At 40.5% G+C, this 26703-nt stretch overlaps 1 protein-coding gene across 2 annotated transcripts in view; it reads left to right on the forward strand.

The window, feature by feature from the left end:
* The first annotated feature begins 2 nt into the window (after positions 1-2).
* The window catches only part of slc16a4 (solute carrier family 16 member 4), a 31916-nt gene continuing 5215 nt past the window's right edge, over positions 3-26703 (forward strand). Inside the window, exons 1-10 of one of the 2 annotated variants that reach the window (XM_085258539.1) lie at positions 3-254; positions 616-693; positions 7204-7341; positions 15561-15693; positions 15830-15962; positions 16146-16289; positions 16456-16617; positions 16716-17366; positions 23995-24206; positions 26668-26703. The exon at positions 26668-26703 is cut by the window's right edge and continues 58 nt beyond it. In XM_085258539.1, the coding sequence (XP_085114665.1) occupies positions 15577-15693; positions 15830-15962; positions 16146-16289; positions 16456-16617; positions 16716-17366; positions 23995-24206; positions 26668-26703 (1455 nt within the window). In that variant the 5' untranslated portion in view covers positions 3-254; positions 616-693; positions 7204-7341; positions 15561-15576. The remainder of the gene's footprint in view (positions 255-615; positions 694-7203; positions 7342-15560; positions 15694-15829; positions 15963-16145; positions 16290-16455; positions 16618-16715; positions 17367-23994; positions 24207-26667) is intronic. The other variant, XM_085258540.1, reaches the window with a different exon arrangement.

A 26703-nucleotide genomic window follows, 5' to 3' on the forward strand; every position in this document is an offset into this window, starting at 1 on the left:
ACAGAGAGCGATGCTGAGGCTGAGATGTGAGATGCAACTTAGAGGGTCCCGCGCATAGAGGCAAAGTTATGGCACGATCATCCCCGGAGAAAAACGTCCCGCAGCAGTCTCTCTGTGCCGAGAAGTCCCTCAATGGTGACGCGCACGTCTTTCATGGGCGCAGAAGCTCTGAGCGAGAAAACCCCAAATTACGCGTCAAAACAAACTAGTTCAAAGCGGGACAGAAGCAAGTCGACGGCAGGGGGAAATCAAAGGTACGAGCAGCTTTTTCTTTAACTGCAAACACGTTTCAACTTACTTATTCCTCAGATGAGTAAACGACATGTTCGGATTACATTTTAACCGGATTTTTCTTTTATTGGTAAAGATCTATGTTCTCCCACACACAAAGCTCAGACACGGACAGAAATATAACTGTCCAAAAACAGACCGGTATCCTCGTTGACCCATGAAAGTTATTTCGGGGTTAAGAGAGTTTCACCTAGATTGCGTCAGTCCAGGTTCGGGCCTCTTTTTTTGGTCTGGTGGATAAGAGATATAATCTCGTGTCAGTGCCATCCCATGTCTGCCTGAATTTTCACATCTGTTTGAGCGACCCTTCTCTTCACTTCGCAGCGGTGCTGAGTTGAAGTGAGCGGCGCAATGCAACCGGCCTGCGAAGTGAAGATAAGGACTGGCTTGCAGCTACACAAGGTAAGACCACCCTGTTTTTTCCTCACTATAATACGACTGCAAGTCAAAGGCTTGCTCCATAATCTCACTATTCCTGATGTAGAAGCAAGACTGCTGGATGATATGGGTTATTTTGATTGATGGGACCAAAAGTCATAAAGACAGTGTCACCAAGCAATAATAAACGAAGTATAATTAAATTAACTTTTTTGTGAGTTTTAGCAAAGTCGTAGTTTATGTAATCTCCTAGGAGATGTAAACTCCCATTTAATCTCCCAGGAGAAAAAAAAGTTCAGCTATCGATGCATAATCCACACAAAAGTATGTCACTGGCAGTGAACAGGCCTAATTACTAATACTTGTGCTTTGTTAACACTTTATGTTGACTGGAGTACTCCAAATAAAACATGTTATGATGAAGTGGTTGACTTGTTCCTCTGCTGATCACCTGGAGACTATGAATAGGACTTTGCATCTCCGGTCCAGGGGCGATTCCGGTGTGGTTCCAAAGCCCTGTGTGCATATGAAAAGTAGCACAGGTGACCACAACTATGTCCATCACTATTTTTTATTTTCACAGGTTTTGCATACAAGGGCATGCCTTTTACTTTTAAGTGGAATTATAAACAAGCAAGTCTCAGGTCCCAAGCTGCACACGAGGTGATAAATCTATAAGAAGAAACTTAATGCGAGATAATTAATAGGGAACAAGGTTAAAGGTTGATCTAGCATGTTTAAGGGTTTTAAATAATCTGAGTTGTCTTTCTCACTAATGCAGCTATAGAACACTTTTGGACCGGATGACTGTTTTTCACTAACCTAGTACTTTTAGGTCTTCTATAACTAAATATTGTTATTTACTAAGTCTGCATTCACAGAACAGTGTTCTCTTAGTTACTGATGGTGACTGTAGCTAGGATCACTGGAGTGAAAGATCAGATGCCGAGGCTCACTAATCGCAGGTTTGACATTATGCTGTGCGCAAAGATCACTAATTTAATCATTCATTCATTTAATCTTGAGTCTATAACATCATTAATCTAGTAAATACCTCATCCATACCTGAAAAAAACTGAAATAATTCTTGACTTTTTATGTGACCTCCGCCTGGAAAATGCATCTTTTCCAGCCTGAGGAAACACAAATAATGAACAATCAAATCTATGCAGTGCGTGTTGGATAAGCCTGTTAATGACAGAAGGGAAACTGTGAAACTTAAAGTGCAGGACACAGAAAGTCAAATCAGGTATGTTACTTATCAACTAAAAGCAAAACGTCTGCTCTTGCCACACCTCTGTGTGCCACACCTCTGTGTGCCACACAGAATCTTGGTCGGATAGGACGCCCATCATAACAGACACATTCACAGGATGTTCTTACTGAGGTTAGCGCTGTGTTCTTGTTACCTATTTTCCATCAAATAGGTTGCAAGCGAAGAAGGCAAACATCTGTGTAAAAGCAATGTATTGATGAGTGCATCTTTCACATTGAATTGGTCAAATGCACTCTATCTTTGCTACAAACAGCATTTCCAGTGAGGGTGCAGTGGACTTTTGACTTTTGGCTTTACAGTGTTGGCCTGTAAAGCTAAAAAGTCCACTGCACCCCACTGCACAAAGCGTCCCTTTCCATTATGAAAATGCTTTCAATCCCCAACGAGAGCATGCTGTTCCCTGCCGAGTTAGAGGGACACGTCTTCCGTCAAATCGAACCCACCTATGCCCTATTCACTCCACCTCTAAAGAACTGCCCCAAAATTCATTGGGTTCTCATTTGCTCATGTCTCCTCTCCCCTTTATCCCCCCCCCTCCCCCCCCCCCCACCCCTCCAGTTTCATGAAATTGGATGCAGGGGTGGTTGCATAATGCTGCAAGCAAAGAAATGGCAGCCCAGCTTTTCTCATTGGCTGAAACAACTTTAAATTACCCATTTTTTTGTATGTATGGTTAGTCTACAATGTTACTAAAGCATGTAATGCTGTATTAGTGACACTACAAAGACTGTCATCTATTTTTCTATTGTTGTGATAGTGCAAACAGACCTGCTAGTCTGGATACTGTTTTAGTGACTTCACCTTAAACAAATATGGATATGAACCTGCTGCAAGCCACTTGTGACTGCTTGGAATAGGTTGTGATTCTGCCATGGACATGCCAGTTTATAATTACTTTGATAACTGTGTTGTCTTACTGTGAGCATTTTACACTTATAGACCTGGTTTAAAGACTTAATGTATATAATTAGATGCGTTTTTCTTATTATGAACAGGCCCCGAACTAATGTAAGCTTAACGTTAGTCTGATGTATACAGTTATACAGTATCCAACCAGCTACATTTGTTGTGCCTGCCAGCAACTTATTCTTGTCCTGTTTTTTTTCCTTTTACATATAGCTTTTTGTGCATCATAATGAAGACTGTCCTACTTTTTTATATGGATTGGCTGCTGTCTAGAATCACTTAAAACGATACTACAAAGGAAAAGGAATGCGCGTGACTACTTGATGCCACCTAGTAAAATAGCTATTAAAGTTATACTGTATACATTATTGTATGGACCCTCAGTAGTTTTCCTACCTGTTGCTATAGAAGTTGAATAGCCCTGCTGTCAGTCAGCACTGATAACGGATATCTCGATTGTGCCCCTGTTTTCTGTAAACAGGTCCTTAGAGAACTGTACAACCGAAGGTTTGAACATACGTCATGCATACATAGGTTGCATCCTCATGAGTTTTGGGTAAACCTAATGGAAAAATAATGAAAAAAGATCAATTTCATTAGTCAATGCTAAAATAAATACAGGTTGACCTTTTTTGATCAAGTATCGCTTTTTATTAGGGGCCACAATTAATGGCATTTGGGCAAGGTAATTACCCAGCTAAGGGTGGAAGAAGGCAAAGTCACACAGGTAGGGGACGAGGAGTAGGTGTCAGGCAGGCACCCACTATAATGAGGGGCACAGAGATCACGTGGGCATTTCTTTGTGCACAGAGACACCTGACACAGCAGCTGAGGCCAGCCGTGGCTGGGAATTTGAATCGGTAGGCTCTCAATTTAAAATATTTTTAAAAGCATGGCATTAACATTGAAACTGTAGAACCATTCAATAATTATTTAAGTGCATAACTTTAAATGATAAAAGTGTTAAAAATGTGGTTAAAAAGTGTGTTTGGTGAAGGAACTTTAGAACCTTGGTCAAGAATGAAAAGTTTGGTTAAGTTTTTTGAGAAACAGGTTTTTAGTTTTTTGATGTATTATCAAAACAATTCCTCTCGTCTCTGACAGAAGAGAGGAAAGCGCTCCAGTTCAGCAAGTTTTAAATCAGAATCAGAATCAGAAAAGAGTAAGGCGTTCAGAAGCGGAGACAGGGACTGCTACAGAGAGGCCAAGTACAAGTTCACTAAGGAAGTGGACATTGCCAAACATCAGCACTCTGAGAAGATGCAGCAGCAGATCTCAGAGAATGACTCGGCCTCTGTGTGGAAAGGTTTTAGGAATATTACAAACTACAAGCCTAAAACCCCCCACTCCACTGACGACTTGCTCTTGGCCAACACCCTCAACGACTTCTACTGCCGTTTTGACGAGCCATCAGGCAGCCTTCACACCTCCAACGACCCCAACAATAGAGGCACTTTGGACACTCATTCCCCCACCTCTCCCCCCTCCATAGAGCCATCACCACCTTCAAACTGTTCACCTACAACACCCCCCTCCTCACCCCACACAAAAGAGGATTTCACACCACCTCCTCCGACCACAACTCTTCATATTCATGAAGCAGATGTGAGGAAGCAGTTTAAGAATCTGAATGCTCGGAAAGCTCCCGGCCCAGACGGTGTGTCTCCTGCCACCCTCAGACACTGTGCAAACGAGCTGGCCCCAGTGTTTTCTGGCATCTTCAACTCCTCACTGCAGGCATGTCATGTGCCTGCCTGCTTCAAGTCCTCTACCATAATCCCTGTCCCCAAGAAACCTAGGATCACTGGACTAAATGACTACAGACCCGTGGCTCTGACATCTGTGGTCATGAAGTCATTTGAGCGCCTAGTTCTCTCCCATCTCAAGACCCTCACGGCCCCCCTCCTGGACCTCCTGCAGTTTGCATATAGAGCCAACAGGTCTGTAGACGACGCCATCAACATGGCCCTACACTTCATCCTGCAGCATCTGGACTCCCCAGGAACCTACACCAGGATCCTGTTTGTGGACTTCAGCTCTGCCTTCAATACCATCCTTCCAGACCATCTCCGAGGCAAGCTTTCCCAGATGAATGTGCCTGATCCCATCTGCCGGTGGATCACTGACTTCCTGACAGACAGGAAGCAGCACGTGAGGCTGGGGAAGAATGTCTCGGACTCCCGGACCATCAGCACCGGCTCCCCTCAGGGCTGTGTTCTTTCTCCTCTGCTCTTCTCCCTGTACACCAACTGCTGCACCTCCACCCACCAGTCTGTCAAGCTAATCAAGTTCGCAGATGACACCACCGTCATTGGGCTCATCTCTGACGGGGATGAGTCTGCCTACAGGAGGGAGGTTGAACGTCTGGTGTCCTGGTGCAGCCACAACAACCTGGTGCTGAATGCCCAGAAGACAGTGGAGATTATTGTGGACTTCAGGAAGCACACAGCCCCACTCCCCCCCATCATCCTGACTGACACCCCCATCACCTCTGTGGACTCATTCCGCTTCCTGGGTACCACCATCACCCAGGACCTGAAGTGGGAGCCCACCATCACCTCCGTCATCAAGAAAGCCCAGCAGAGGATGTACTTCCTGAGGCAGCTGAAGAAATTCAACCTGCCAACACGGACGATGATGCAATTCTACACTGCAATCATCGAGTCCATCCTCACCTCCTCCATCACCGTGTGGTACGCTGGAGCCACTATCAGGGACAAACAGAGACTGCAGCGTGTTGTGCGCTCTGCTGAGAAGGTGATTGGCTGCAGACTCCCATCTCTGCAGGACCTGTACACCTCCAGGACACTGCGGCGTGCAGCTCGGATCTCAGCTGACCCTTCTCACCCTGGACACAGTCTGTTTGACCTGCTCCCCTCAGGCAGGAGGCTCCGGTCCATTCGCACCAGAACCTCTCGCCACAAGAACAGTTTCTTCCCCTCTGCTGTTGGACACATGAACAATAACCACATGACTGTCCCCGCCACTAACACATGACCCTACGCTGTGTCACTGCATCATTTCATGTCTGGCACTGATCACCACCTGCACTCATGTATATATCTTTCTACGTAGCACTCATAATTCTTATTCTCATGTATATATCTCATGTATATCTCATGCACATATCTTTCTTTCTACATAGTACTTTAATTCTTATTGTTTGCACTGAAGCACCGCAGCAATTTCCTAATGTTGTAAACCTCAACATCTGGCAATAAACCCATTCTGATTCTGATTCTGGTTTTAAATGAAGGCACTATTAAAGAAGCCAGTTGTTGTTTTTCCCACACTTGATGTGCCTTTAACTGATTAATAAATGGTAGTTTATGTGTAGTTATAAGTAACATACCTCCTCCTTTTAAGACATTTGCCCTTTTTAACATGAATTCTGCGCTAACCTGCTTTTCATTTATACTCCATCCCTCTTTCATTATGGCCTACATATGGAGCTCGGTGCTACCCAGTTCAATAGAAACATCCTTTGATTTTTTTTTTAATCAAAATCTTTATTTTTTTAGAGTACTTTTTGGATTCAGTTGATTTTGGATCTTGTGGTCAAATGAAACCCATTTTACAGGCTCTATCTGACAGTAGGAATGCAGCACAGGGAGATCATTTCACCAATTTCAAATCATGGTACTATAAATATTACAGTGATAGAGTATGTTCTCAAACTATCCTGTTTTTCAGACTCCTACCCAATCAAATGTTTTGCCATATGTGAGTAAAGTGTGTTACTATTTTGGAAGTGTGATCTTTGTTTGACCCACTTTTTGTACAATTGCTGCACCGTGAAGCTGATTTTCCTGTATTAGCCCTAAGCCTTTAGACAGAGCCCACTTAAGTAAGAAAGTTATTATTCGCTGTTTAGCCTGTAGCTATTCACCACAAACTACACAGAGTTAACTCTAGTCTAGTAAAAACCTGTTAAACAAGATAGGCTACCTGTTTTGTTTTGTTTTTTAAGCACAAACTCCTCTGTAGGCGTTTACACTTCTCTCAAAGTCATAGTTTAGAATTCAACAGCACAGGAACACATGGATAACTTGATTTAGACTTTTTTGTAGCTCGGGATGAGAAAGGTAAGACACTTCTCTGGGTGAAATAGACACATTTATTTATTTATTTTACCTTGTTCTAGATCTATCACTACATCTTGATGGGTCTTCTTTACGACTGATGAACAATAATGCAACTAGTTTGCTTGTATTCTAATGTAATGGATTTCCCTACAGGCTCTGTGGTTTTATTTATCTTTCTTCTTTCTAAATGGTGCCTCATTGACAGGTGCTAAAACATATGCTTCAACACAATGATTTCTTCTGTTTTTATTTCACTTATATTTGTAGGTTATGAAGCTGATCTTGGTGCAGCTGTAGTTCCAAGTGCCCTTCAATCATTCTGAGGGTGGTACTCAGAAACTAGGACTTCTGAGATTTATCTTCACCTACAGTGCCTTCAGGGCTTCTACCTACAAAACATAACAGGTAAGCTCTACTAAAGGAAGATTTTCATCTGAATAAGAAATCGATTTAAACATCTTAAAATGTAATTCGAATTAAATAGTCATTCACAGCAGGTGAAAAGAGAACTGTTACTCTGCAGGATGGTGGAACAATAATGGAATAATAATTATATTCTGTCTCCATTTCAGTTATTATGCATATATAATTAGTGGAGCTTTGATTTTTTTTTCTTTTTTTGTATAACGTTGATGCTTTTTGAATATTCTTTTTCTGCAACCTCTGAATATAAGACCTCACTGAAGAGATCTGATATCTGCAAAGGTTTCCTTGATCTCTTTAGTGCCATGTGTTTCTAGAACTAGTGTGTGTGAGTGTGTGTGTGTGTGTGTGGGGGGGGGGGGGGCAGTATTGGGGTCACAGAAAATGCTATTAAGAGGATACACAACTTTCTGTTAGAGTCTGACATAATTTCTAGAGACAGACAGTCTTTGAGTTTACTGTGCACAAGTCCAAAAGACAAGAACTTGTATGAGTTGGGAGTTTGAAAACCACGGTGCCTGGTTTTTTTTGGTGCCATCAGAACTTCAGCTCAAGCTGGAAGAAATTTATACTGTTATGCTATAGGAACCTCCTGATTCGAACCCTCCAGCTGCTAAAGTCTCATATTACTCTTAGCACGTGGTTCTAAAACCATGAGCCGGGCCCCATAAGTGGGGTGCAGAGCTACATCAATTGGGACACAAATAACCAGGTGAAAGATTTTGTGGGTGTTATTCTAATGATATTTTTAACACTAATAATTTTTTTTAAGTGTGTTAATGGAGCACTTTTTTTTGTTATTTTTTAAAATTTGACACAACATTTTTGGGAAACTCTACCTGAAGCAGAAAACTCAAGCCTCTGTGGGCAAGAACTTCCAACCAGAGCAGAATAAACCTGCATGTATGATTCTAAAATAATGAAACATATCACATTTTAAGATGTGTACTTAATTAAGCTGTTTCTCACCTCTCCTTCAAACTGTATTTGGCTTTCCTCGGGTTTGGATCCAGTAGCGGCCAAACCAGGCTGCTTTTATAATCAAGATCCCGAAGTAATGTGCCAACTGCAGTACAAAGGAGGGGCACATTTGGGAAAGTGTTGGGTGATGTGTTGATTTTAAACAGTCTGAGATTATGTTCATTAATATGCTTTTTGTTAAACACTGTTTACCTATTTACAGTTTTCTTTTGGATAACAGATGAAACACAGTTATGAAATATTTCCTGGAGTGAACTTGAGGATACATAGAGACGAGTTTAGCTTCTTGTAAGGGTCAGACAATGGTGTCAAACAGTGGCTGTACTTCAGGGGCCGCCCTGAAATGAAGTTGTTTTTGTCTTTTGTTATATTTAGTTGGCAATTTGTCATATTTAACTTCATAAGTTATTTTCTTTTTTCTCTAGTTTGGGTTGTTTTTCTTAGCCTGAGTTTATCTGCAGGTTTCGACAAACTGACCTGCAGGCTGCACTAGTCCACTTCTGTAAAGGAAAAGGAGAAATAAATAGAAACTTAGAATGCTGAAGAGTTAAAAGACCTTTTATTTTTGCCGTCATTTCTAAGCAAGGTATTAATAGAGAAAAAAATGTCAATACTCAAAATCAAGTGCTGTCTAGATTGCAAATTGGAAATGCAAACTCTTGAATGCGATTGCCTTTTTTGCATTTTCATCTCAAATAAGGTTAGTCCAGTCACCAGTGATTGCCATTGTCCTGTTCACAGTATAAAAAAATTTAGTCCAATTCATAAACCAGAAATATTATCCCACAGATCAGGTTGCCATAGATACTGCATAGTGGAGAAAAGAAACTGTTGAAATGAGTTAATTGAGCACAAAAGGGGGTTAAGTGTCTCCCCTGTACTCCAAAACATTTGTCTTTAGAATCAGGTGAATTAAAGTTGACACATTCTTCCATTAGATCCCTGAAGACCCCATACCTCTTCTCAGAAGTTCATCCTGGTAGTAAAGGAAATAAAGCACGTCATTTTATTTATTCAATTAGCTCTCCCTTCAGAATGAACAAAATGTGTCTCTAGTGAGCACTAAACTGGTCTAATAGGTGTACTGTCATGGTTGGATAATTTGCATAAAGGCCTTTGGATATTTTTAATATTCTATACTTCAGAGTTTGAATTATCTCACTGGTTTAGACCCCTGTTTAGGCTAATTGTAACCAGCTAAACTTAAAGCAGAGTGCTTGAGTGTGTTCAAGACACGGTGACTTAACATTAATGTTGGATCTTTGAATTTTGATTTTATAGCTCCAGTTTGCTCTCAGGTTAGAGAGAGGCTTGCATGCTGAGTTAGCATGAAAACTTTGTTATTGCCTCACAACAACAATAGCTGGCTGATAATAAGTGGGTTTATTTTGAATAGTACAAAGCCAGGCTAGGTGTGTCTGCCTGATTTGACCTTAAAAGGTGCTCTAGGACTCGACTCAGCTGTTACTCTGTGAAAGGTTTCACAAACAAGGTCATGTTATGCAATGTGGAGGTTACATGCAAATATTTATGGTGATTTGCCAGTCAGGAAGCGGGAGACTGTAATTCGGTATATATGAATGTGCTGAATTGTTAGATGGATGTCATAAATACTGGATTTGCCATACTTAAAAAATATAATTGCAATATAATTGCAAGTGTTTCATGGGAAAGTGCACAAGTTTGCTCAGTGTGGATGTCATGTAAAGTCTTGCACTCAGTGGGTGGAGCTGCAAAATATTTGTTCTCATTGTGTTTTGGTGGGCAGTAGTTTCATTGATAGCAGTATGAAGGAAATGTAGGTGCGGAACAGGTTTTGGAGAACATTACACACACAGTAACCTCAATGAAATGCAGTATTAGACCAGATGCACATATGAAGTCTTGCAAAGAGAAGGTTTGCATGAAAGATCTGCGGTAACACAGTGTGAACACCACACTACAAAGTGCTGGACTCCAGTCCCCTGTCGCTCAAACCCTGAAACTCGGCACATTCACAAACATGCGCTCAAGCACTCTCTAAGGACAACTTGTTAACCGCACATAGGGGGAAATACTTTTCTTGCACTACACTGGCCCAATTCATTCCCATTTAATCCGCTCTGTGTGCTCTCTCTCTCTAGTTTGGGCCTGGCTTTTTATACATTTCTAAGTCAGACTGAGTTAGCAATGCTGGCTACAAAAGACTTAGGGTAAACAGGTGGTTAGGACTGCTCTCTGACAGCAAACAGTTTCGAATAACTGCCTTTATGTCAGTAGTAACCGATAGTTATAGACTGCTGTTGTGCCATTTGTTTAAATGCAGCAAAGGTTTAAAGTTGTTGTGATGCTCATATGGTTCAACTGGTTTTGGGTGGTCCTTTGAAGCTGTTGGTTTTTAGTAAACCAAGCGGGGAACAGCTGTGAACACCAAACACAGCTTCACCTACTGTTAACTTTAAAAAAAAAAAAGTCAAACATGGATTTTGTTCATTAGTTGTTCATAACATTATTAATCTCATATGCTTCTTTACCATATAAACTTGTGTGCTCTGTAGGTTTTATCCAGCAATGCAGTGTTAAATGACAGGTTTACAGATGAGGTCAGACAGAAGTCTACATGGGCTAAGATGTTCAGACACAACATCGTGTTTTGTAGTGAGAGTAGGGAACAGGTGGAAGAGAGTGTTGAGAGGTGGAGGTATGCAATGGAGAGAAGAGGAATGAAGGTCAGTAGAAGCAAAACAGCTGTGTGTGACTGAGAGAGAAGGGTGTAACAGGAAAACTGCAAGGAGTGGGGGTAGTGAGGGTAGATACCTTTAAATACCTGGGTTCAACCATTCAAAACAATAGACAGTTCAGAAGGGAGCACAGGCAGGGTAGAGTGGCTGGAGACGAATATCAAGACTTTTTACAGAAGTGACTAGAATGGACAGGGTAAACATGAGTATGTCAGAGGGACAGCTCAGTTTGGAGACAAAGTTAGAGAAGCAAGGCTGAAATGGTTTGGACATGTGTCGAGCAGAGGTAGCGGATATATCAGTCACAGGATGCTGAAAATGGAGCCTGATTAAAGAAGAGGATCTCAAAGAGGATTGGTGGATACTTGACTCCCACAATAAAAAGTTTGGAAACTTGAAATACGAGTGTTAGGTCCCCTTTGACTCAGCTGCTACATCCATCCATCCGTTTTCTTAAGCCAGTGTAATTTAGGGTTACCCGCTACATGACAAAACTTGATGGAACATCTGTGTCAATACAATATAATTCATATTAGAATTCATCATATTGTAGTTATCATAGAAACATCAGTAACTTGGTTACTCACTAGCAAACGAATCATCTGAACAGCTTTAAAAAAAAACTAAGGTTATTGGAGAGTCAGCTGCATGTGCGGTGCCCTATCTGTCTGTAGTCACCACTCAACATCAGCTCTTTACTGCAGTGTGAGAAATGCTCATTAAGAATGTATGGGATGCATCAGGCAACAGTGGCAGTGTTGAGGAGCAATGACTTTGGCTTCTGTCCAGCCGGTGCAGCTGCCTTGTTAGCCTGAGCCAAAACCCATCTGTGGTCAGTATGGAATCACTTTAGAGTTGCATTGTTTAGACTTTAGGATAGCTCTGTTCAAATATTGTCTTTACATTGCACACTGGAATCCTGCTTTCACGTCCTCTTTTTCAGAGCTACGTGAAAGACAGTTCTGCCCTGTGTTAGACTGTCCGGTACCCCTGGCACAGGACAGGCAGTTACAGCTAATACTTTGGTAAACTTGGAGTTTGCCCCGTGGTTTTACAGCTTTGCTCGTTTCTTGAAGTACCGTCTTCTTATACACATATTATCTCTTTCTGCAGAACTTACGATTAATATTTAAAGTCACAATCCTTTATTCTGCAGATACAGCAGAACCGAATGGCTTACTTATTTATTAAACCTTCATCGACAGCGTATATATCTCTGGTCACAAATACGAGGCAATCTTATGTAACTGACTGTCAAACACTGAGCAGGGACGCGTTAGTATTTTATTGGGATAATTTACCATCATGTATTCTGCTGCAATCACAATGGACAGGGGGCTTTATAGTGTAAAACTTGCAACAGTTGCTGAGATATAATAACAGTTATGTTAACGAATGAATATTGATTTATTGTAACACACAGTTATTATAACTTTCTGAAGATAGCGCTTTTCAAGGCACCCAAAGCACTTTACAATGCCACTATTCATTCACTCTCACACACTGGTGAAGGCAGCTACAGTTGTAGCCCTGGGGCAGACTGACAGAAGTGAGGCTGCCATATTGCACCTACTGGCCAACACCAGTAGGCGGGAGGGTAAAGTGTCTTGCCCAAGAACACAACAACCAGGACAGAGAGCCCGGGGATCGAACTGGCGACCTTCCGGTTACAGATCCGCTTCCCAACCCCCTGAGCCACTGTCGCCCCAAGATGAGGTAAATTGTGATTTAACCCTTCAGTAAGATCCTAAATGCATGTCTTTGCCAACTTATGAGGTAGTTGTTTGGCACCTCGCTGCACGTTTCCATTGGCTGTGATGATTCAAAGCTTTTAAAAATGAACACGCCATATGATACATTTGGTGAGGTCTAAAAGGTCTTCGTGTAAAGGATAGCTTTGCCGATTATGGTAAGGACTGCAAAAAATAAAGGAGCTTTTGAACAAACATGTAAAACTTTTCAAAAAATCCAATTTGCTTGAGAATCATGGATTGCTTTGAATCCAGGCTGATCCAAGAGATCACCGCAACTCTTGTTTGAAAATTGGGCATATCGTTCAGAAGTTAGGCGCAAATCCAACTTCAGCCCATTAGTGGTGCTAGAGTGCCCAAGGCCCAGACATGAAACTTTGTAAAAACAATCAAGGGACTGACCCCAGTCAGCTCCAGCTGCTGCCATATTCTTCCATGGCAGAAGAAAAACAGAAGAAACATTTTGGGGGTACCTAAGCGCTTTTATTGTTTGGTTGCTAAATAACATGTGTGGCTGTCAAAGCTATGGGTGGATCTATGGGTGGAGATGGCAACTGTAAAGATATGAAGTTTATCAGTCAAGGAGTGTCTAGAGCGCAGTTTGGAGAGGAAGCTATCACAGTTTCTCCACACCAGTAAAACAACAGTTACAGGTAAAAGAGGATGTTAAGGATAAACCATCACTACGAAAGCTAAAATGCACATCCTTCTGTGTCTTGGATCTCAACACAGATGCTTAACTTTAAACGAGTTTCTAAACTTACAGCTGAGTTTGTTTACTGCTGTCTGCATTGTTGTTGAGATGCATTAATCTGTGCTGCTGTTTGCCCTTGTGTTTTATCGCTGACCCTGGCACAGCCTGCATTCAGCTGCTGACTCAGTTTGTCATTATTCCTTATTGTGAGAAAGTTTTCATTTGGTTTATTTAAACTTAACTCTATCTAGCTGTTACCTTTTCACCTAAAATCACTTTTGCCTTTTTTTGCCTCCATGGATGAATTTTTTTGTCTTGTATTTTCAAATAAGGGTGATTATATATATATATATATGTTTGCTAATACAAGTCAGCGTATTTGAAAACATGTTCCAACAAGGGCCCGAAGTAATTCAAGGTCACATGTTGCCCGTTGGGAGTCAAACTGCAGTGAAGCTGGCTCACAAAAGAGCAAGTCATTTCTGAATCTGTTAACAACAGAGGCATGGGTTCATTTGAAATAAGCCAAAGTCTTACAGCTTAAGTCTTAACTTGTTTAGTTACACATAGACCACATAGACACACACACACAATACGTGTGTGTGTCTATGTGTCTATTGTTAAAAATCATTTCATTATTAAACCACTCACTAATCCATTATTATCCTCTTTCACCTCTTCTGGTATCGGCCAGTGAGGACATCACTACTAGTATAAGTTCATTTTATTTTAATGCTGCATTTCTGTTTTACATTTCTACTTAATTACCAGGTTATCATGTGCATCCCTTTGAATTCAAACAGGGAAGAAAAGTCAGTTCTGTTTAAGCTACAAGCCAAAAACGATAGTTTGACAAATGTTTTTTTTTACAAATAACTCTCTCACTGAGCTAACGTAGCCAATCCCTCCACATGTTTGTACTCTCTGCTCATATTACCTTTATATTAAATCATTTTTTGCTTTTTCAAGAACTTATTTTAACAGTGCATGCAACAACAAACAAATCCTCCCCAACAAAAAAGCCAAATTGCATTATCTTTCTTCATGTCAATATACGGGCCGCAAGTAGGGGTGATGTGGTCCACAAGTGGCCCCCAGGCCAAGTTTGAGACCCCTGCTTTAGAATGTGTAGTTTAAAATTGTTGAAATGTTGCTTTGTAGCTGTAGGTTTACTTTGCTGCTGGTTTAAGACAACTACTTCTCTTTTAGCTGCCCAACCCAACGAACCATTTTTTATTACATAACAAAGACAAGAAATCATCTACCAGGTACACACAGGACACAGTGTTAGTTCTAACAGGGACTTAGAAGATGCTGCAGTCAATAATCAACACTTACACATTACACATTGGTAGAGACAATATCTCAGCAGTGTTAGCATTATATCCAGTCCAATAGCTGAATAGGGTGCAAAAGAGATGTTACCAGGTCTAGTAGTACTGAGGTCACCCCACTTCACAGCTCAATGAAATGAAAAAGTAATAGAGTATTACTCTTGAATATATCTGTCTGTGTGGGTTCTCTCTGTGTACTCCCGTTTCCTCCCACAGTCCAAAGACATGCAGTTAGTGGGGTTATGTTAAATGGTAATTCTAAATGTGAAATTGCCCATAAGTGTGAATGTGAGTGTGAATGGTTGTCTGTCTCTCTATGGTAGCCCTGTGACAGACTGGAGACCTGTCCTGGGTGTACCACGCCTCTCGCCCTATGGTACCTGGGATGGGCTCCATCCCTCCCATGATGCTGAATTGGATAAGCAGAAGGAAATGGATGGATGTTTTATGTCAGTATCATATATAATATCAGACTTTACTTTTATTGATTCGAAATGATTTAACGTTTTGGCTTGTGGGTTTCTGTAAAGTTAAATCAAAAAGCAGAAAGTCACAGTTTTATTTCGAACATTGTTGTTCTATTGTTTTATTTTTTCATGTCTGTTTGTCTTTACTTGAAAAAACTCTGAAAGGCTTCTTGGTCTTATGCTGAATATAACTTCTGATATGATATCCTTTTTCTGCAGCTTTGAGGTGATTGATTTTATCTTTCTTCTCCAAGTGAAACCAGGGCCATAATGAACCTGTTCAGGAAGGATGCCATGACCTCGAAGAAGGACAAAGAGAAAGAGATCCAGTATGAGGACCCTCCAGATGGGGGCTGGGGCTGGATGGTCGTGCTACATTGCTTCCTGGTATGCGTACCTCTGTTCTCTATAATCTCCTTTTTTTCCCCACTGAACCATTTATTTATATATAATTAACTGGAAAGTTTCTCTCAGAGAAAATATATCTGTCATTATCTGTATATTCTCATTCGTGTCTGTGCAGGTAAATGTCCTCGTTATGGGCACCCTAAAGAGCTTTGGGATCTTCTTTGTGGCGTTCCAAGATGAGTTTGGTGGCTCAGCAGAAAGTATCAGCTGGATCGGTTCCATCATGTCAAGTCTGCGTCTGTCTGGAGGTTCAAACTAAAAAAAAAATCTTTTCCTTCTATTGCATCACATCTTTATCGTCATTTTCCACAGTTTTATTTTCTTGTGACTTACTGTCTCTCCTTCACAAAATGTATTTAATAGCCTTTTGTGGTCTGTATGTCTGCATTTAGCTTTTTGTCGTTGTGTTTCGTCTCCTCTCACTTCTGTAGCGCCCCTCGCCTCTGTGGCATGTGCCAAGGTGGGAGCCAGAGTGACCTCGATCACCGGTGCAGTGCTGGTTAGCGGAGGCTTCCTGTTGAGTATATTCGCCAACAGCGTGGTATTCCTCTACATCAGCATGGGCGTGATAGTTGGTGAGTTTAACTAATTGCTAAACAGTAAAGTACCTTAATGTTGCTGTTTCCACACGAACTCTAGTAACAAGACGACTTCTGTGTCGTGTTATTAATTCGTAAAACCAACCTGTGTGTCCCCGTGACTGACGCAATGTCAGATAATAACATTGTTTGCTCCTCTCAGGAATGGGGTTTGCACTACTGTATCAGGCCTTCTCAGTGGTCACAGCACTGTACTTCAGAAAAAGGTTAGCAACGGCATATGCTATTGGACGCTCTGGTATGGGTTTGACCTTTGCTCTCGCTCCCTTCACTCAGCTGCTTCTGGACCGGTATGCTTGGCAAGGTAAGAAGGAGAAATTTTGTGCCTAAGTGTAGAAATACAGGCCATGGAGTGATCTAAAAGTGATGTTTTAGATCCTAAACTCTCACTGTCATGTTTAGGAGCCATGTTGATTCTCAGTGGTCTCATGCTGAATCTGGTGGCCTCTGGCATGCTGCTGCGACCCATCAATGTAAAGCCACCTGTTTCAAACCCTACCTCCTCTGCCATCCAAAAGAGTCCTGCTGTTTCTCTCAAGAGCTCCTCAGAGAAGGAGTACTCCAAGAACTGTTTGAATGGGTCCACTCACGTTTCCAATGGCGTCTCCAAATCAGACTGTCTTCAATCCCCTCCTCCCTCTCATAGGGACACCGTGAACGTGGGGGGGCAATGTACTCAGGGACTCCAGGACCAGTCAGTGAACCCTGAACTGACCAGACTGGTCCTGAATGGAGTAAATGGCCATGAGCCCCATCATGACCTGGGTCAGTGTAAACCCACAACTCCAGATTGCTCAGCGGAGCTCAATGGCAGTATGAATGGGTCCACGATTGTTGGATTTTCCTCACATGCAAGCTCGCCAAGTGAGGTGACTGTCACAAAAGCCAAAGTACTGGATTTCTCTTTGCTGAAGGACCCTTTCTTTTGCATATACACTTGGTCTTTGGTCTTCAGTCAGCTTGCCTACTTTATTCCCTATTTCCACCTGTCTGCCCGAGCCAGAACCCTGAACATTGATGCCATGGATGCTTCCTTTATCATCTCTGTCGCAGGTAAGGTTTATGTTGGCTAATAGATTCTCTGTGTTACTCCAAGCGTTTAATGAGCAGTGTGATATGTTGGAAAATAGAACTCTCTTGTTTTTTTTTCATCTGTGCTGTAAATAATTAGCTAGAGCAATACAGCTTATGGCCTTCATGTGGTCTGCAGTCATGGTGAGAAGTTTGGGCAGTGGGACAAATTTTGTTTTTATACACTTTTCTGCTTCCTTTGTTTTTGCTTCCTTACATGTTTCTGTGATGTAGTGATGAACAATTACAAAGATTTGATAAGTTTCAAAAACATTTATTTGAAAATACATTTTTAAAAATATTTTAGCAATAGTATATAATATAAAATTAATATAAAATTAAATTAAATTATTATGAAAACACAATTTAAATAAATACAAGCCATCTAAAGTCATCTATAAAGTTTATCAAAAGCTAAAAATATTATAGGGTTTCTGGGGTCCAAGCCTTTTTAACATCACTGTTGAATTAAAGATACTTGCAGATTACAAGATCACATCTGTAATCTACAGCCAGTGGCCCCCCTTTTTAAAGAAGAGTCATCAATATCAAGCTTGTTTCCAACTTAATGATAAATATTCATGTGTAACTTTTTACCAAAAATGACTGTTTCTAATCCACTTAACTCTTGTGCCAATGAGAGAAACATTTGCAAGCGTCAGTTAATTTGCAACACTGTTGCACTGTTGCATGACTTCTAACTCGTTTAAGCTGGATCAATGTGGAAACTTATTGTCTGGTTGTCTTCTGGAAACAACTGGCAGTATTTCAGGGCGTTCCAGAGTGTAGTTACAATATCTAAGCTACGCTGGCCATGTTTCAAAAGCATTTAAAACAAAACAAATAAAATTGCTGATAGTTTTGAGGTGGCTTTTCGGGAAAGGTTTCCCTTCTGTTGTTATCCACATGGATTTTAACGTACATGTGACCAGTGCCAGCTCAGCTGCTCTGTAGTACTCTGACTACAAAAAGAACTAAGAAAGCTTTGGTTTCCAAAAATGTTGCTATTTGCTTACAGGTTGTGCATGTTCATATGCAGAATCTCTGTATGTAGATTAAAGTAGAAGTGAATTTTTGGCTTGATTCTGCAGCACTAGAGTGCTCAGACATCCTTAAGTTTATGACAGTAAGAGTCGAAGTAGTTTCACAGATGTGACAAATTTAGAATTAAACAGCTATGTCTTATAAAAAATAACCTTTAGTAGTGACCTTGAAGTATAAAGATGAAGTTCCAGTTTAGTTTAGTTTTTTCAGACTGAGTCTGAGGAGGGATGCAAAAAAGTGTTCAGTCAACCTCTAGCCATTAATTATTTGTGAGCTGCTCAGACTCTGCAGTCTTATGTAATGGATGTTCTTACATAAAAGCTGAACTTTGGTCTACTGGCCAGGGTGGGTGGGTTCAGCAGTGTGCCACTGATGAGGCCACTCCATATGAACAGAGAACAGCATTAACATTATGCACACCATGCATGTAATTCTGTAGATTTATGAATAACTGAAAAGCTCCATGTGTGGTTGTTTTTAACCACTTTGTTTTATAATCTGTCCACTGATAATCAATAACTGTTACCCGATAGAGACTGTATTAATATTAATGAAAGGCATACTTTAGCTATAAATAATGACACATAGGTACATCTATTATTGATTGGTGTAGTAGTGATAAGGGGTTTGAGAGGAAAAGGGGGTATCAATAAATCAAACTTCTATTATATCACAGCTCTTATGTGATAGCACAACAAAAGTGCATTTGTTTGTTTGAATTAAAGCAAAACTTTTTGTGTACAATTTTTTTATTAGTGTCAAAATCATGCATTTTGTGCGTTCAGAAAAAAAGCCCATCTTTTTGGTTTTAAAATTGCCTGTAGCCAATCTGTGTCAGCATTAGTGGGTGGGAGAAAGGATCTCAGAATTAAATCACAGGACATCTAGAAAATGTGATGCTTGCAGCGTGCAGGCAATCACATTAAATGTAAATTTTCCATCCTTAATCAGTGAGCTGCTGTCACTGATAACCTAATTCGAAGTGTGACTATACTATAACAATAATGCAACAGCAGCATGTAGCCCAATAACAGTCACTCAGCTTTAATGAAATATCAGTGTTGTGTTTTTTCCTGGATATTTTAAGTAAAAGTATAAATAATAATTGCTGAGCACATAGTTTAACAATAACTAAAGTGATGTAGCTTTGTGACTCATAAGGAGCTGCATAATATTATCACAGAACATTTTCTATCTAAAAGTTTTTTATCTTGGCTCAAACTTTTTCACCATCTGCTTAAAGCCCTGCTCTTCCACCAGGTAACCACATCTGTAATTTCCATCTACTGTTTGCTCTTCGTGTCATATGGAGTGCAGCTAGCAAGTGGTCCAGTGACACTCACTAGTGCTGAGTGATACTGCAAATTTTGGTATTGATCCAGTATCAAGTAAATACAGGGTCAGTATTGCCAATATCGACACCGATTCTGATACTTTTAACCTATAAAGGCAGCTTATGTATGGGCTAGCAGTTCATAACTTCCCTTCAACTCAGTCATGTCACCTAAAAGTTAAACCTGTTTCTCCATCACCTGTTCAGCTCTGATGATTCAGTAAGGACATCTCCTGGTTTCATCTTCATGTTTCCCTCTCCCCAGATAACCAAACTGACATCATGACCAGCAGCTTTTACAGCTGTGGCTCCAGCAAACATCAGCTGATACTAGAAATTAATATTAAATCAATTCTAACAACAGCTGATCAAGCTTAAACGTGCTGCTGTTGTTTAGCTCAACATCCGCTGGTTTCCTCTTTCTGGCCCAAAGTGGGCGATAAACAAACACGAGAGAAAAGCCGATCAGCTGATCATTGATCAGTTTCACGATTGAATGAGAGAAGAAGAGACAGTTGCAGCGTAAAGACAGAGAAAAACTCCAGCTTTGTGTCTTTTTCCATCCTAGCTGAAGTCCGGGACAAACTGTGTTCCTTTTCACCTCAATACGAAACGTGTAATATTTTCTCTGAATGCGGGACAATTCAGTTTTTTAGGGGACGGTTGGCAACTCTACTAACTAACCTTGTGAATAAAATAAAGTTCACTATCAGTAACATCATAGCACCCACCCAGCTGTAGAAACTCCGTCATGCTAGCTAGTACGCAGTACAAGTTATTGTAACTGACGGTAAAAACTCAGCACAACAAAAATAAACTCCACCTAAACTTGGTTTATATCTGACCCAGATAGACTGCAGGTCATAACTTCTTACCTGAAGTTCAGTTCACCTGACACTCGGACCAGCGGCCGCTTCGGATCTCTGCTCCTCCTGCCTCCCCTCTCCCTCATCCACCTGGCCTCTTGTGGCAGCTCCGCCATAGCCACCACCAAACAACTGAGTTATTTTTACACATCTGCCAGCTTCTGGCCAATCCATCACCTTTCATTGTTTATACTGTTATAAAAAAAAAAAAAGTCATCGGCCCATAAAAATGAAAAATCACCATCAGCCCACTGGACAAATGCCCGGTATGCCCGATGGCCAGTTACTATAGTAACGTGGCGTTACTATAGTATTGTTCTCCTCATATAACTTTTAAGTCTTGTCGCAATTTATATGGCGATCATTGTGGACGATATGATGTGGCACAGACCGAGGCAGTATTTGTATGGAACAGCAGCATTTGAACTGGAGCCAGATTCATGCAATTACAGAATATATGAAGATTAACTGTCTGTTGTTTCTTAAAGCTGTAAAGCCAGAGTATAATAGTCTGTGGGTTTACTCCGAAGAGCTTCCAGAAAGCAGCAAGACAGGTTCTTTTTTGTCAGCCACGTTTTTTCTGTCACTTTCTCTGCTCATGTGCTGTAATGGTGGAGAAAGCGAGACAAAGTTAAAGAGATGGGGTGCTGCTCACACCACAAAGCCACCATCCCAATGTCCCGCTGTCCCTCTTTCTCTGACCCAGTGCTTGTCATTGAGGCCCATTAACTTGGCTCGGTTAGAGAGGCCACTATCGTCCGGGTCAGTCTTTTCGTCAACCCTCAGTCACCAGCACTGGAACAAACCGGAGTCGCTAAGCAACAGCTAATGGAGTAAAGTTGTTGGCGTGTTGACAAGTGGGGCTCCCAGTTTTTTGTTGTTGTTGTTGTTGTTTGTTTGTTTTTTAATTTTGGAGCCCAGTCCTGAAGTAGCTGATACTTTGCAGAGGAGCTCTGAGGCAGAAGTGTGTGCAGAAGAAGAGACGAGACGAGAAGGAAGCAGTTTCATAGAAACTGGGAAAACCAACATGCCCCTCCCCCCCTCATGATCTGTTAATTCTCAGAGGCATTCACAAATGTCTGTACCTGGTAGTACTACTAACAGAACTGGTCAAAACCAGTGTACCACATGAACTTGGCATAAGGTGCTACTTGGTGAAGCCTAATTTAAATAGCAATGTGCTGAGTTTGAACAAGGACAGCTGCAAAGCTGAATCGACCTGCTGAGGCTAAAACACACAAACAAACTCACAACTTGTCAGTATGCAAGCAGGAGACACTGCAGGATATGTCTTGGATCACAAGAGGAGGACACATAAACAGTGAACAGCTGCCTCATGTCAATTTTCTAACCTCCATGGAGAATGCTGTCATATAAAGAAAGCACAGATGTTCGATGATGAAGCATTTTATAGTCTATTCTTTTACTAATTTACTGTTGTTACTTGACATCTGCATGTTAATGTAGATTAATGTAAGATTTATTCAAATTTGCTATGAAGAGCGACACTGTAAAACATAAAGTGGGAATTTAGACTACGTAAGCTCATATTCAGCAGGATTTTTATATCATGCATTGAAGTTGAGAGTTGCCTACAGCCTGCGGAGTTGTGCTGCAGAGGCTGTGCAAAGGATGGATAATTCTGAATCCGTACCGCACCAGTTTGTTTCATTGATTAATTGCTCAGCACTGCCTGCTTGTAGCTATTCCTGCGACGCTCAATACACCACTGCAGTTTCCACATCACCTATCGCATTCCAGTTGACCTCAGCAGAGCGCAGTCCATATCTGCCCAGTCATCATACCCAAGTAGAGCAAACAATCAGTCAGATGAGAAGAAATGCTTAATAGGTAGTTTGCTTATTGTTGCTGGTGTAATGCAGATGTTAACAGGTCGGTGTGTTGCCACCCACTGTGCCGGTTACACAGTATTCTTGTGTCAAGAGAACAGGAGCAACAGGGAAGTTAGGTTGGATAATAGTGACCTATTTTATTTAGTTCAGTTTCCTTCTCCTCACAGGCTTTCTTTACCCTTTCCTTACACATCATTTATCTGCACAGACACCCTTCACATTGAGAAATGTACTCACAGTTCCTCCTGGCGTTGTTTTCGTTAAGCACATAATAACTGCATCAACCTGTAATCCTAATTCTCAACACCAGAGTTAGCCTCGAACCAAGTTCTAAAGTAGTAGTTGATGGATTTAAATTTGAAATGTGAGATCTCAATTTCATGTTAATCCATCTAGTTGTTGTCAAGGTATTTTACTAAAAACACAACAACCTTATTGTGGGAATAGAAGAAAGATCAGGAGATACAGGGCTGTTCAAAACGTCATTTATTTATCTGAAAAAGTGTTGATAATGACCGATCATTAAATGGCTCAAAGTGTCAGTGTAACAGACTCGAGGATCATCTAGTTCTGCCTGGGCCCCTTCCTTTCGAAAGCTGAGCTTGTAGATGATTTAACACTAAAATGTTTCATAGATGTCGAAACAAACACACTTGAGGAATGCAGTCCAACATGAAGCTGCTTCTTATAGCGTTAATACTGAAATTGCAATGAAATGTTGCATCATTTTTATGCAGCTGTTATGCATGTAAGTAACAGCTAGTGGAATATTTTTCATGTCTTTGTGCACTAGCCTGTATATAAAACTGGTGATCATTTGGTTTGTGGACTGTTACAATCCTGGTTTTTGGTCATGATCTTTTTGGTTTTTTTGTGGGATTTTTTGGCATCTTTGTTTTAAACTGAACATAATCATTTTAGAGAAGAATGTAGAGCTAGGAAGTTCCATCAGCTCACAGTCCTGCAAAACTAGCTAGATTAGTGCTTCACCTTGATATAAAATGAATTGAAAGCTTATTTAATTAGCAAGACAGGAAGTAATGCACTTACAAAAAAACCTTAAAGGTTTTATTAGAACATTGGAAAAAAAAACATTAGTTACCTGAGAAGTGGCCACACCCGTATGTATGCAAGATTTGCATACTAGTTAAATGTGTAAATTGGCTGGAATTTTAATAAGGGTGCCTTGAGACTGAGTTGCTTTTAAAACTATCTTCAGCTGGATCTTTGTGAACCAGAGAAACTTCAATTCAATTCAATTTTATTTATATAGCGCCAAATCACAACAACAGTCGCCTCAAGGCACGGTGAACTTCTGTGTTACCTTTATTTTACAACCACAACATTCTAAAATGTGAATCGTTTTATTCATCGTAACACTCTCTGCTGTAATGAATTCATCAGTATAAATGCACAGATCAAAAATGGCCCTACACACATTTATATCAAAATTTAAAGTCATATAAATATATATCTTTCTCATCCAGTTGTCTGTCCACCTTTGCCTGTTACAGGTATCACAGAGACCATCGCCCAGTTGGCCTCGGGCTGGGTGACAGACAGGAATCTTTTCCACAAGTACCATTTCCACAAAGCCTACCTGATCCTGTGTGGCTTGGTCAACCTGCTTTCCCCACTGGCAACTTCTTACATGCTGCTGATGGTCTACGCAGTCTTTTTCGCCATCTTCTGTGGTGGCTACATGGCTCTGCTGCTGCCTGTTTTGGTAAGTGGGATGCATGCATCTCTTTGGAAACAAACAACCTCAATTATCTGTTCCCCATGGTTTCAACACTTTATAAGTTTTTTTTGTAAATATATACAGTGTATATAATAAAATGAAATATATAAATACATAATTCAAAATACCATCCCTGGAATGGACGTGTCATTTAATATATGTTTAAGATGAAAAGGTTCAGTTGGTGCATGTGCAAATAATCAATTCTAGTGTCCTTTAGTCAGTGAACAACAGGTCAGTCTGCAAGGCTGTGCAGGTATACCATTTAAACACTAATGTCAGCATGCTGATATGACCACGGTGATAACAGCAATGCTAACAAGTGTATGTTTTTAAGTCTTGAGTATGAACAGAGCAAAATTCTCCAAAATACTCCAAAAACACTTGGAAATGACAGAACCAGAAAACTAAAATGTTAGTCAACCTCGATGAACTTGTCACGAGGTTTAGACAATGTTTCATCCATGCAATAGGATTAAAATTGTTGCTTTGTTACACCATGCAGGAAAAGATTTCTCAGTGTTTTTCTTTTTAAAAGAAAATGCATGAAAACTAATAATGGTGGTTAAATGCTACATATTCAGTGGTATCTTTGGAATGAAACGCAGGGTGCTCTCTTAGTGTTGTTTGACTTTTTACCAAACCTGCCGCTATCACCCTCACTATACTGTTAGTCTGTAGTTCATTCACCTTGCAAAGTCAGCAATATCAGATTTGTCTGGCAGTTTAAGGGCCATGTAAAGGTGAACTGGCTTAGTAATTAGATTATATCCCACATGGAAAGAAAAACTTTGAAGCAGGTGGTATGAGATGTTTCCTAACTGCTATTATGGGTGGATCAACACATTAAGTCAGTGGGTATCCAGTGTCTTGTAGATATATCACCCCTCAAAACAAAAGCATGAGGACACACGTTTGACCTCACTTGCCAATGGTATGGTCTCAAAGGTCAGGATATATCTATGGGCTGAAGGGATGACGTCCGATTCGTCTTTTTTTTTAGAAAATCTGACTGGAAGAACCAACAGACAGTGACAAACAGATAAAACCAGCCTGCTGATGGAAATTACTTATTTTCCAGGCAAAGGTTTTCTAAGAAAGGAAGATCATAGCAGTAATCTGTAATTTACTGATTTATGAACTAAGAGTCTCTCCAACATAAAGTGCTTATGTGAAGAATGCTGTCACTATTAAACTGAGTGGTTTATCAGCGCAGCGGCGGGGACTATACAACAACTAAATGCAGCTAAAGCTTTTTTTTTTTTTAAGATCAATAATGTTTGAGGAGCAGAATCATGCTGGGTTATTACAGATATAAAGGCACAATGCGGGTTTATCTTTATACATCTACAGTAGAGTGCAAAAGTCTTCAAACAGCATTTATTTCTGTCTTGAGCAAGTTTTCCATTCTTTCTGAAGGTCTTTCAAAGTTTTTCGTGGACATTGGCTGTTTTTAACTAATTTTCAGTCCATTTTGATCTTTTTTTTATTTCTTTTAGTAACAAAAAAGAAAACAAAATTATCTACAGCAGATAAACAGTAACTGATAGTCATGTCCTTAAGAAATAAGAAAGAAAAACGGGAAAGACCTGACACACAGCCAGAGAGATGCATCTAGCTCTTCTGTTCACTGAGGCCTCATCAGGAATGATCTCTATGGCATGGTGCCTATCAAGAAGCCATTCTTAAGGAAGTGAAAGAGGGAGGAAAGGCTGAAATATGACTAAATACGCAAGAACTGTACTGAAAATCAATGTCATGAGGTCTTATAGAGTGATCAATCCAAATTTGAAATTTCTGGTGCAGAACATCACCAGTTTGAGGTCAGGAGAGAGGTACAACAGTGAAACATGGTGGAGGCTCTGTCAGCAAAACTTTATCTTGATAGAAAACGATAAAGTCAGAGTTTGGACTCCCAGATCTCAACATTATTAAAGTAGTGTGGGATCATCTTGTCAAATAACAGAACCAAAGGCATCCAAAATCCAAAGAGGAGCTTTGAATATCCTTTAGGAAGCCTGGAGAACTATTCCTGAAGAATACTAAAGAAATTACAAGAAAGCTTATGCAAGCGTATACATAACCTTATGTACTGTATTTGCATTTATGTTTTATGTTTTTTCATATAAAGAAAAGATGGGGGCTCAAGACTTTTGCACAACACTGAAGGTCATGTTTGCTGTACATGGAAATTAGGGACTGCAGAAATAAAAGTGAAGCATTTTTTAAACACATTTAACACATATTCCATTATTTTGAACTGGCTTTTCTATCGTTATCGGGCTAAATTTTTCCAGTTTCTCGCTTTATTTAAAATTGTTGTGCTCTCAAATGTTTGTTGGAAAACCTGTAGTAATGTTCATGGTTTGTAGTGCTGCAGAATGGGCTGTTTAAAATGCAAATAGATGGCAGTGACAAGTGCTTGGTATGTTGTTTTGCCCCGCAGGTAGATCTCGTGGGGTCGGAGAAGCTCAATAACTCC

This window comes from Mchenga conophoros, linkage group LG20 (genome assembly GCF_057382185.1).
Source record: "Mchenga conophoros isolate Kocher_MC1m ecotype Shallow Benthic linkage group LG20, M_conophoros_male_GT1.1, whole genome shotgun sequence".
NCBI lineage: Eukaryota > Metazoa > Chordata > Actinopteri > Cichliformes > Cichlidae > Mchenga > Mchenga conophoros.